The sequence below is a fragment of the Oncorhynchus gorbuscha genome, linkage group LG10, assembly GCF_021184085.1.
Source record: "Oncorhynchus gorbuscha isolate QuinsamMale2020 ecotype Even-year linkage group LG10, OgorEven_v1.0, whole genome shotgun sequence".
In the NCBI taxonomy this organism is placed as follows: Eukaryota; Metazoa; Chordata; class Actinopteri; order Salmoniformes; family Salmonidae; genus Oncorhynchus; species Oncorhynchus gorbuscha.
Window position 1 is genome coordinate 26,579,657 of NC_060182.1, and position 13,216 is coordinate 26,592,872.

The 13,216-nt window shown below is 43.4% G+C and overlaps 1 protein-coding gene across 1 annotated transcript; it reads right to left on the reverse strand.

The window, feature by feature from the left end:
* Positions 1-1,527: 1,527 nt before the first annotated feature.
* On the reverse strand, positions 1,528-2,846 carry LOC124045061 (transcription factor HES-5-like). Its single transcript, XM_046364287.1, has 2 exons — positions 2,710-2,846; positions 1,528-2,587 (listed from the first exon to the last, which is right to left on the reverse strand). Exons 1-2 carry the CDS (start codon positions 2,755-2,757, stop codon positions 2,165-2,167), a joined length of 471 nt encoding a protein of 156 aa, XP_046220243.1. The 5' UTR covers positions 2,758-2,846; the 3' UTR covers positions 1,528-2,164.
* Positions 2,847-13,216: the final 10,370 nt, after the last annotated feature.

The window sequence follows — 13,216 nt, forward strand, 5'->3', positions numbered from 1 at the left end:
ATCCTTTGTCACATGACAAACAGAAACCCTATGTCACAGACCATCTGGAAAAAATCTAGTTAATGGTGCCTTGCACATCGACAAAGAGCTACACAATCACCCTGTATTTTTCTTCCACTTTGGCCTGGATGAACATTGAACGTTTTCCATGAAGACAGTTAGAGCTACTCATAAAGGGGAATTTGTCAACTTCATCTATACAAAAATGATTTACCTGTTAGCGAGACATTCCCTTTCGGGCTAGCCGTGAATTGACCACATTGACAGTGTGGTGACGAGACAGTTTTGGCTAGCCTTTGTCCATGGCTCTTTAAGTGTGTGTGAACAGTGACCCACCCACAGACTCAATTCCTGCCATACACTCTGGACTGCCAGGCCTGTGGAGGAGTAAGGCAGGTTCCCATCAGCCCTCTGCCTTTGGGAGTGTGCTAGCCCCTGTTTCCCACACTCTCTGTCCATTCACTGGCCTCAATAAGGGGACAATAGAAGTGTGTCTTGTTACACATCACATTAGCCACGGTGTTTGATCTCTGGTTGAAGGGAGAGAGGGGACCATAGTCACCGCCAGACCATCTGCAGGACTAACCCTGAGAAACTTCAGCAATGCCACTGGGGGAGGGGGGGGGGGGGTGTAATACATGTGACTCAGCTTGTCATGGCCTAGACTGACGTCCATGATTAGTTGATTATTTGTATCTGATTTGTTAGCAAAGATGTTGGAACAAAAACTTGACAAAAATAGTTCAAATATTAAAGTTTAAGGTCATTGAAGTTTACTCTTCTTAAGAACTATATAGATGTTCAAGTTGGTGACTCACTTTTTTGCCACTACTCTGAACTGTGGTTCCATTATTACAATCATCCTAAATTTACTGCTAAAGATCAGGACATACTATATATCATACGATATTAATCACATCCCTTAATCCATAGTGTGATTAATTGGTGTGACAGAACCAGTTAAAAATAATAGGTTATGTTCTATATGAGTGAAGTATAGGCATATATAGTAGATAGGATATACATTTAGACAGGTGTCCTCAGTAATGTGGTTTTCTTGATGGGAGCCCTTCATAGTTATGGTCATGCATTCCTCTGACAAAAAGTCATTATTTTAGGCACAGATTTTGTCCAACCACAAATAAACAATAGGTTTCAAGGTTGGGGTTTGTCAACCAGGAACCAATATCGATCTGACATCGTGGGACATCGTGGGATAGGTGCTCCTCACAATCTAGATTTAGGTTTGTGAATATAGTCAATCAATATACTTACTAGATAGTATGTTGTTGTCTTCATAAATTTGTGGATGAAAAAGTTAGCCACTACTGATGTCATCACAGTGGATGTGGGTGGTGAACTTTGTGCAGATATGAGTTGATACGACAGAGAAAATAGAACCAGAAATGTAAATGTTGAGAAACTTCAATTGAAGTTCATTTATTTTCAAAAGCTTGATGACATATCACTCCAAATAGTGTCATTTAAATCAATAAAGGCAAACAAACAAACTTACACAAACTCGTGTTGAATACACAACATCCCTTTATGAATGGGGTCTCTTCGAAGTTAGAATGAACATTTTAGCATTTTCCTTTGTATTATTAATAACATACATTTGACATAATCATGACATGATGTACATTTAAAGTAGATTCATTGGATCCATTTGTAGCATAATATTCATACATCACCAAATTGATACATTGTATCATTGTGACAATTTATTGTAAATAGTTTTTTTTTTATGCAAAAAAACCAGGTGGTGTCACAGACACCAAATAAACAGTAGCAACCCATTATGGGTTAGACATACAATAAAAGTACGTTATTAGCATAATTGAACTCTGTTTGTACTTTCAGAGTTATCGTTCTCAGACAAGAACATGCATAATAGTAACGCTGTTAATTCAGTGTACATTTTCATATACAGAGTATGTATCCAAACCAATCTGAATCATTTCATAGAATCCTTCCTTTCAAAGGAATACTGGCTAAATATGCCCTTGCTTCATCTGGATGAAGACTACCGACGTAGCATCTCTTGCCAAATGCAAAAGAATTAGACCTTCGTCACTCCGAACACCACTGTCCATGCCTGTCATAATATAGACTGGCCTGTCCAATTCCGTTTGTCTGACATGAAAAAGGTTGAAGCATTGCTCTACCAGGGCCTCCAGAGTGGATGGGAGACAGGACTCATCACACCCTTGGTGGTGGCCTGGTGGACTGGAGAGCCCGGCGGGGAGAAGGACCAGGGAGCCTGACTGTGTTGGCTGGATGTCTGCAGGCTCTGGAAGTGGCTCAGCAGCGAGCTGTAGGACTGTGTCTTCACCTCACACTGAGACAGGAAGCTGACAGCGTCCTGCACACAGCGAGAGTAGCCCTCATTGGCTGCTGCAGTGGAGGAACTTCCTGCCTGCTGCTGGCGGCTCAGGAAATAGACAGTCATCTCCAAGATGTCGGCCTTCTCTTGCTTGGAGTCGGGCTGCTGGCGGAGGAACTCGGGACCCAGGAGGGACTTGAGCTGCTCGATGCTGGTGTTGATGCGATCCCTACGCATCTTCTCCACCACTGGCTTCCTTATCTGCACAAAGAGAAAACAAGGAACAATTTAGTCAACTTGATCTGCCCTGTACTAGTATCCACAGCAATAGAATAAGAAAGAAATGTATTTATGTATTCAAAGACTTAAAAGCATTTGTTTACCTTAGTAAGTGAGAGGTGCTGCTTAGGGTTAGTCATCTGTCTAATCATAGTTGGTGCCAATGGATATAGCAGTAGTAGTTATTTTGAGCTGAAGTCTCAGTAAAGAGCCAATTGGATATGTGCTGTCTTCCCTCTGGTTCTCCCTCCTATTTATACTCCTAAATCTCCATATGAATGTGTGGGTCTTGGGCTTGTTGGAGTTTCTCACAGTCCGGAGCCAATGAGAGGGCTGGGAATGGCATTGATAGATGCTGGGCTGCCACATGCTCAATGAAGTGTTTATTGCTGAGGGGACAAAGAGTGTGCCTCCAGGGAGCAGGTGGAGGGATGGGGAGGGAGAGGGATGGGTGGGAGGGAGGGAGAGGGAGTGGAGGGAGGGGGGCGGACATGGCGCCGTGTTGTGGATCTGGGAAAGTGGTGACCCCAGAGGAAGGAGTGTGCTCGTCTCTTGCCAGGATCACAGAATAAAGGGTGAGCACAAAGTGCTTTGGCACAGGGCACACGTGGGTGTGAGACTGAGATAGGACTGTGAGTCAAATAGCTCATGGGGCTACTGTTTGTCCACTAGCTTAATCAAAAGGGTTGCTTTCAGATCCATGAAGATCTGTTCATTTCCTTGGATCTTTGGTGCCATGTCATGTAAAGATGTATTAATGGGGTGGTGATTGGGCAACATTAAGTTTTAAGTTCAACTTTGGTGTGATCTGTATATTTGTCAGGTAGTATATTTATGTGTTATAAACATTGCACAGTTGTAACTGCCATGAATAGTCTGCATTGTAACCCAGTATTTATCCAGAATTGAGTTTTGGAAACCAACCCATGTAGATATAGATTGCCAGCGTTGCTACAGCACACACCTGCTCGCTCTGCCTGCGTCCCAGTCACACGCTCCCCCTTCCTGCCCCAGTGGAACGTGAGAGCCGCCGTGCTCCTGTGCTTCCCACACTTCAGTGTTAATGACACTGGGGCGAACACACAAAGGAAGTGTGCCCCGTCAAACAAAGCTCGAGTGACCAGGGCCCCCCTCCTCCCTACTGCCCATGCACAGTGCAGTCAACAAGGCTCTCATAGGGATCTCACAGGAACACCATCTGGACAGATAGGACACTTATCACCCAATGGACCATGTGAGACCTGCTTTGTGAGAAACAGGGAGATTAAATAGAATGAGTGAGAAAGTAAGAGAAGGAAATAAAATAAAAAGTCAAACTTCAAAGTCTTTTAGATATTATGATGACTATTTGACTAATACATGAAAATGTACGATTTTATATTATAAACTGGGTGTTTTCGAGCCCTGAATGCTGATAGGCTGACAGCCATGGTATATCTGACCGTATACCAGGGGTATGACAAAACATTTATTATTACTGATCCAATGATGTTGGTAACCAGTTTATAATAGCAAAAAGGCACATCGGGGGTTTGTGATATATGGCCAATATACCACGGCTAAGGGCTGTATCCAGGCACTCCGCATTGCGTTGTGCTTAAGAACAGCCCTTAGCCGTGGTATATTGGCCATATACCAAACCCCCTTGGGCCTTATTGCTTAATTATACTATTACCACCAAATCAAATAGTCAATGCGAATGACTAATATCAATTTAGCAATACCATTTTAAAGGGCACCTCCAACCTGTTCATTTGGATCAGGGCCATTGTATTTAATTCATTCATGCACTTCTTATTGCCACATGAAATACAGAGTCATCCTCATTTCAAAGCAGGCAAAACAAGATCTTACAGCACATTCAACATGACAGCTCATGGCAGCTCTATGCTGACCTTTTTTTACAAGAAGCACACGTGCGCCTAAGTTGAAAACTATAGGCGAACACAAAGAAATGTAGGAGCACAATGAAAAATATTTGAGGTAATAAAGCTAGAATCGTACATTTAAATTCCAGGCCACACATCAAAATATTTAAGCTCATATGTGAGTAAAATGGTCGCACTGTAGAGCCCTGCATGAAGGACCAACAGACCCTGTAAAGACCACATCAAATGGACATGGATATTAAACTGATGAGAAGATGTTATGGGAGGTATATACTCTGAGGTTATTTAACATATGTTTCCCTTCTTTGTTCCCACAGTGGTAAAGAGAGAAAGTGCACTGACAGGGTGGAGAAACTTTACACAGAGCTCATGAGCCAATGCCATTTTTTGGGGTCTCCAGCACAGACAATGGGGTCTCCCACACGTCCTTCTCAGTCAAGAGTCCCCTGCTCTTCCACAATGGCTACTCAAAGTACTCCAGAGATACTCTACGACTGTCTCCATTACCTGTTGAAGATGTTGAAGATGTTGCCCCACTGTTTATCCAGTTAGGATCTCCATGGAAACACCAAAACCAGCAGTGGGACTGCGCATAGTAACCATGAGCAGTTTTTGTAGCCTATGCAAAGTTACTCTCACACCAAATCCATCTTTATCTCTGGAAGAATTAAAGATGTGGACTATGTCAATTGTTGTGGACTATTTTGCAACTGAAATTTACATTTACATTTAAGTCATTTAGCAGACGCTCTTATCCAGAGCGACTTACAAATTGGTGCATTCACCTTATGACATCCAGTGGACTGATTGGGATATATTTTTTTAACAATAAAATTATGTATATATTTTTCCAGAGACTATTATTGATAAAGTGATTGACTTTTAATCTATGGTCTTTTGTAAAAATAGAGTTTTGTCTCCATACTGTATGTATATGCTGTCCAGACTGTGATATTCTTTGGTCAATAAAATAACCATAAAATGTGCATTGTAGGCCTTAAGAAAAGCATGAGTTGCTTTAGTATTCATTGCAGAGATGTTCATTGAAGACTACTCTCTGAAAAGAAGAGTTGAAACAGAAAGCCATATTCCTTCATACAAAAGGAACAATATTGTTTTTATGCCTATGCTTATGTTGAAATAAGTATAGTATAGGCCAAGGGCGCAACTTTGGTTTTAGAAGTGCGGGGGACATCTTTTTTATTTTTTATCAAGTCGGATAAACACTCCAAACAGCCTACCCGAATGCTCGGAGTTGTCCACGCGGTCCTAAAGCACGCCTTTGCCTTGTTTGGTATCACATTCCATTGATAAATCCAAGGGGGTCAAAAATGCAATTTCAGAATGTGGGGGGGGGCATGTCCCCCCTTCCCCAGTGAAAGTTGCACCCCTGGTATAGGCTACAGTAGAGCCTCATGGTAGGCTAGAACACAAGTGAAATTATATATTTGATATGCAATGTAAAACATTTATTGTTCAAAAAAATGTGTCTGCTTTTTTTGTTCATTCTCAGTCATTTCTTCTCTATTGCTAAATCACTTGACAACTATGGATCATGATAAAGAGTACATCACATTTATTTAGTAAGCATTTCCCAAATAACATAATAGTCCTAAATGTGCAGCTCTACTAGCCAGTCTTTTCGTATGTTCATGTAACATATACATGCAAGCAGGCACACATTCAACTTTACCGAACCCAACACACAGTTTGCATATGGCTATTTTGCTGGTAGCCAACAAACAAATGAGAGAAGTGCTGCTTTTCTGTCTACTATTTTATGTAAACGATACTCAGTCTTATCTGGGTAATAAATGCATATTTTCTTCTTACAGTTCATTTTGTAGAAGGCCGACCTGGGTACTGCATGCTGCCATTAGCAACTTAATGATCCTGTGTGCGATTTTAACATAATCGGTTCAAGGCCATACATCTGGTGTAGTAGATGCAATTATTGGTATCATGATTGTCTTCCACAAATGGTACCAAGAATATGCATAATCCTTGCTTCAGGGCCTGAGCTACAGGCAGTTAGATTTGGGTATGTCATTTGGGTGAATATTGAAAAAAGGGGGCTATCCCTAAGTTAAATTATGATTTTAATGAATGGAGCGAATTTGGTGCGAGAGCTTTTTTTCCTGTGAGCGTGGCAGTTTTTAGCTGAGCGGTAGGAAAGGCCGGAGCGGATTTCCAACCGCTCAACTCAACTCACATGCTCTGATCCCATGTGCACAGAGACTGGCGGTACTACAGTTTAAAACTGATGCCAAGCCCAGAAAGACAATTCCCACAGACGCTCCCATAGAGAAGTACATTTACAACATTCCTAAAACGATACTTTGGTTATCACCTTTGTGCAAAAAATATCAATATTTTTTTGCATGAATTGTCTTTGAGGGTTATTATTTTTTCATCACTCACAGCCGAAGTAATGTTATATAAATATTCATACACATAGCTCATATATTATACAGCGCTAAGCTCATCCGCCTGACTCAAGTCATTTTACGTACCCCTGCTAAAACAGGAACCAGCTCACACACCCAGCAAAAAAACTGCCCCCCCTCAGCTCTGTTGTCTCACGACCCCAGAAAACACAGACATTCCATCGCAAGAACACATACACCCAGCCATAAAACTGCCCCTCTCAGTTTTCTACCTCACGTTCCCCTGACACACAAATATATTCTTGCTTAAACACACACATCTCAATCCCCTCTACTGGTCGGGTGCTCAGAGCAGAAGACTCTGATGTGCACCAATGGGGCTCCTGCTCTGGCTAGAGCAGGTCCGCCTCCAACCCTTCGGGACCATTCAGAAGACCAACACGACAAGACTCCACCTACATATTCCATGTATAGAATCTGCTGTAACCAATGTCTAAGTCCCTTTTTCACCTGACTCCTTACTGAGTTATATGAACTAGGTCCGTGCACGTTAAATCTGCAGGACAAGATATCTTTTGACTCAATAAACTGCCTTTTGTTACAACTGAAATCCACTCTGTCCAGCGTCCGTGATTTGGTCTCAACTCTCCAGTATTTAAACACTAACAAACTTGGTAGCATGAGGATGGTTATTCCTGAATTCGATCTATGATAAGTTGGTGTGAGAGGACGAAACAAATCAACGGCTCAAAATCAGACGGAAGAATGACCTGTCCACAGGAGAAAATCAGCCATTCATCTTGCCTCAGGAAACCTGATCAGAGCGCTCTACTTAAAAGGTAAGCAGAGCCTGTTAAATCGAAATCTGCATATTGTATCTTAGCCTAAACCAAATTTTGATCAGAAAGTACTGAGCGTGAGTATGAATCGTTGCCAAATTATTTTTACATAAGAACCTAAGGCATTGATCAAGGAGATCTTGTTTTGCTAAAAGAAGGGAAAATAAATATATATATATATATTTTATTTTTATTTTTAATTAATTGGCCTATACTGAGTTATTTTAATAGGAATATGTGAATTGTGATTGACCAATGTGTTAGATTCCTTCTGGGACCCTAATTGTTCTGAAATCTGCTTAGAAAACTGTCCTAATTATATAAATATTGGGTTGTGTATAGAGGTGACGTTAAATAGTGGCTGTGTTCTAACACGTAAAGGACACAATTATGGATGTTGGAAATTCAATGTGAATTTCGTACAAATGAATGTAGTATTGAGAAAACGTATGAACTAGAGTTGACATTCCACGATTTTGAGACCGGGGAAATTAAATTGAGAGAAACGTTTGTTGAGGAGTAACCGCCATGCTAGGTTACGTAACTGGGCTATTGTGTACGCGTACTGCTAGCCTAGCCACCTCGTAGTCGAATCACCGTGCAGCTTTGATTGACAGCCGCCGGGCTCAAACACTGATTTTCACTTTTTCATTCCTGTTGGTATTGCCTAAAGTTTAAAATTGTTCTGACAATTGTTATAGAATCGCCTGAATTTTCTGATATATTGTCCCAGAAGGTGATTGCTGAATTATTTTCAGAAAGTATTTAAATAATTCGCTGAACAATCTTTTAGTTTTCTATTTTTATTTGATATTTCCTAAAGCACTAGAATTATTCTGGCAATTGTTATAGAACCGCTTCATTTTGCTAACATATTGTTCCAAGAGGTGATGGCTGAATTATTTTCAGAAAGTATTTAAATAATTCGCTGAACAACTTTTAGTTTTCCAAATTTCTATCTACATTTCCTACAGATCTAGAATTACTCTGACAATTGTTATAGAACCGCATAAATTCACTAATCAAATCAAATCAAATCAAATTTATTTATATAGCCCTTCGTACATCAGCTGATATCTCAAAGTGCTGTACAGAAACCCAGCCTAAAACCCCAAACAGCAAACAATGCAGGTGTAAAAGCACGGTGGCTAGGAAAAACTCCCTAGAAAGGCCAAAACCTAGGAAGAAACCTAGAGAGGAACCGGGCTATGTGGGGTGGCCAGTCCTCTTCTGGCTGTGCCGGGTAGAGATTATAACAGAACAGGACCAAGATGTTCAAATGTTCATAAATGACCAGCATGGTCAAATAATAATAAGGCAGAACAGTTGAAACTGGAGCAGCAGCACAGTCAGGTGGACTGGGGACAGCAAGGAGCCATCATGTCAGGTAGTCCTGGGGCACGGTCCTAGGGCTCAGGTCCTCTGAGAGAGAGAAAGAAAGAGAGAATTAGAGAGAGCATATGTGGGGTGGCCAGTCCTCTTCTGGCTGTGCCGGGTGGAGATTATAACAGAACGTGGCCAAGATGTTCAAATGTTCATAAATGACCAGCATGGTTGAATAATAGTAAGGCAGAACAGTTGAAACTGGAGCAGGAGCATGGCCAGGTGGACTGGGGACAGCAAGGAGTCCTCATGTCAGGTAGTCCTGGGACATGGTCCTAGGGCCCAGGCCAGTTGAAACTGGAGCAGCAGCATGGCCAGGTGGACTGGGGACAGCAAGGAGTCATCATGTCAGGTAGTCCTGGGGCATGGTCCTAGGGCTCAGGTCCTCCGAGAGAGAGAAAGAAAGAGAGAAGGAGAGAATTAGAGAACGCACACTTAGATTCACACAGGACACTTGAATAGGACAGGAGAAGTACTCCAGATAAACAAACTGACGCTAGCCCCCCGACACATAAATTACTGCAGCATAAATACTGGAGGCTGAGACAGGAGGGGTCAGGAGACACTGTGGCCCCATCCGAGGACACCCCTGGACAGGGCCAAACAGGAAGGATATAACCCCACCCACTTTGCCAAAGCACAGCCCCCACACCACTAGAGGGAAATCTTCAACCACCAACTTACCATCCTGAGACAAGGCCGAGTATAGCCCACAAAGATCTCCGACACGGTACAACCCAAGGGGGGGGGGTGGACCCAGACAGGCCGACCACAACAGTGAATCAACCCACCCAGGTGACGCACCCCCCCCAGGGACGGCACGAGAGAGCCCCAGCAAGCCAGTGACTCAGCCCCGTAACAGGGTTAGAGGCAAAGAATCCCATTGAAAAGAGGGTAACCGGCCAGGCAGAGACAGCAAGGGCGGTTCGTTGCTCCAGAGCCTTTCCGTTCACCTTCCCACTCCTGGGCCAGACTACACTCAATCATATGACCCACTGAAGAGATGAGTCTTCAGTAAAGACTTAAAGGTTGAGACCGAGTTTGCGTCTCTGACATGGGTAGGCAGACCGTTCCATAAAAATGGAGCTCTATAGGAGAAAGCCCTGCCTCCAGCTGTTTGCTTAGAAATTCTAGGGACAATTAGGAGGCCTGCGTCTTGTGACCGTAGCGTACGTGTAGGTATGTACGGCAGGACCAAATCAGAGAGGTAGGTAGGAGCAAGCCCATGTAATGCTTTGTAGGTTAGCAGTAAAACCTTGAAATCAGCCCTTGCTTTGACAGGAAGCCAGTGTAGAGAGGCTAGCACTGGAGTAATATGATCAAATTTTTTGGTTCTAGTCAGGATTCTAGCAGCCGTATTTAGCACTAACTGAAGTTTATTTAGTGCTTTATCCGGGTAGCCGGAAAATAGAGCATTGCAGTAGTCTAACCTAGAAGTGACAAAAGCATGGATTAATTTTTCTGCATCATTTTTTTTTCTGCATCATAATATATTGTTCCAAAAGGAAATCGCTGAATCATTTCTAGAAAATACCAAAATAAATCGCTGAACAAATTCAAATTACATGCCGGAGAGGCACACACGTAACTGCCACCACATTACTGATAAAATCTTTCTGTGCGAGGGTGGGGACGCATGAGATAAGTCTGAGCCAGCACCACAATACATCCCTGGTCTCGATCAAGGACGGGGTAAGTATACAAAGATAACACATATAACACATATACACAGGACATAGGACACATTACAGACAGGAACTAAATAAGACCTTTTTCAGATAATCACTGCCTTAGTTATATCCTGCCTAACCTCGTTAATAATTACCTTAGCATTTCACGTAATTATTTTGTGATAAAATGGCTGCAGCCACCACGCCCAAACTTAAATTCAATGACTTTTTAGATCAGCGCATGACTGATAGAGCGGGAGGGAAAGGACAGTAATAGAAAGATACCCACATTGAAGGCATAGTGAAGGGAAAGGTGACGGACGTGACCGACACCCAGAGGGTCACCACCACCCGGACGTCTGTCCGACAGGCTGGACTGAGAGCTAAAGGTGTTACCGCTAGAGAACTCTGGGACTCTGAACGGGATGGAGCCAGCATGTATCCCCTACGCCCAGCAGCTGGTCCACACTACTTAGAGTACCAACCTTGGAAAATGACTGACCTGACCACCGGTCCACCCAGAGGGGTGTGCTACAACTGTGTAACTCCTGGCCATTATTCACGGTATTGTCAACAGCCACTCTCCACTCAGCAACAGCAATGGAGAGAAAGAGGACATGGAGGAGCACCAGGAAGAGGGAGAGGAAGAGGAGGACCCCTCATCTACACTACAACCACCCCGGACCTACTCACATGCAACAGCAGCAGGGAGGATACAACCAACCGCAGTTCCAGGGAATAGCTGGGGACACCATGCCCTGGCCATGAAGATGCCCACCACCTGCGGCAGGAGGGGGAGCCGACATTTTCAACTACACACTGAACCAACTATGATGTGTGTTGAGGGTGTTCCCCCATAAGTTCCTGGTAGACACAGGATGCACCTATTCTGCTATCAAGTTCCCTTAAATGCTGTCATCTGATTCCATATCGGTGGTAGGGGTCACGGGATCACCTGAGGCTCAAAGCCGCACTATCCCTTTAACATTCTCCTGGGAGAAATCTCAGTTGAAACACCAGTTCCTGTACTGTCCAAAATGCCCGATCAACCTACTAGGACGGGACCTCTCATGCAAAATGTGGTGCACCATATATCTTACTGAGAGTGGAGTGGCAGTATCCACCAACCCTCCCTCTTCAACACCTGATCGCCCAGTAAGAATTATGATGATGCCACTCCTGCCGACGCCCACGCTGTCTGAAACCCAAGAAGTGTACTGGCTAAAATGCCTACCCACAGGGCCTGTCACCCCTCACATCCAGTTTAAGTTCAACCAACTGAAAGCTCAAATCTACACTCTGCACCCATATAAGACTCCCCAAGCTGAGACACTGATGACTACCCCTACACTGAAGACTGGGACGAAGACATGATGCACCTGACCCCGCCTATCAGGTGTTGTATATTGTGTGTGGCCCAGAGGGGGTGGCAGCACCGGTCATCCTACGACCAAGGAACCTCCATGCATCCCTGGCCTGGACGGCTGAAGCATCAACAGCCATTGCACTCCTGAAAACAGATCTATCAGCGGCAGCAGCTCTGACTGCACCTGACTACAAGAACAAGTTCCATTTGGATGTTTCTGAAAAGGAAGGATTCACCTCATCCGTCCTATTCCAGAAACAAGAGGGGGAGAGAAGGGTCTTGATGTACCACTCTTCCAAACTTGACCACATTGAGGTAGGACAGACAACATGTTCCAGATACTTTGCTGCAGTAGCAAAAGCTATTTAAAAAACAGCTCACCTCGTGATGTGTCATCCATTGGAGATCCACACCCACCATGGCGTTGCTGCATATCTAATGAGTAAAGAATTCACGTTCAGTGCTGAAAGAAAAACCAAGATCCAGAACAAATGCACTCAGTCACATATCACGTTTGTGAACACCGACAAAAAACATGGCAGATGCACTCAACGCAGAAGAAGGACTGCCCCACTCTTGTGCTGAAAGAGCGGCACAAGAACTAAAACTGAGACCAGACCTGAAGAATGAACCACTGACTAATCCCGACCACTGGCTGTACACTGATGGCTGCTGCTACAAAGGAGGAGAAGGAAACATAGCAGCCTACGCGGTGGTACAGCAACTCCCAGACGGCTCACACGTCACACTTGAATCAGCCATCATCCCTCAACCAGCACCTGCCCAATTAGATGAAATCATCGGATTGACACAGGCCCTCATCAGAGCAAAAGGAAAGACTGTGAATATCTATACAGACTCAGCCTATGCCCATGGAGCAGTCCACACTGATGGACTGTTAGAGGAAAATATAGTTTAGATGATCAATTATGTATACATTAATGATTGGAACCATTTATGCTAATACTATTATGTTATGATTTGAAAAGTATGGGTTCTTAATTGTACTGTTACTGAAAATGTAAGCATAAATCAATTGTGTCTGTGTCTCCTGGGAAAGTTTAAGAAGGAGGGATA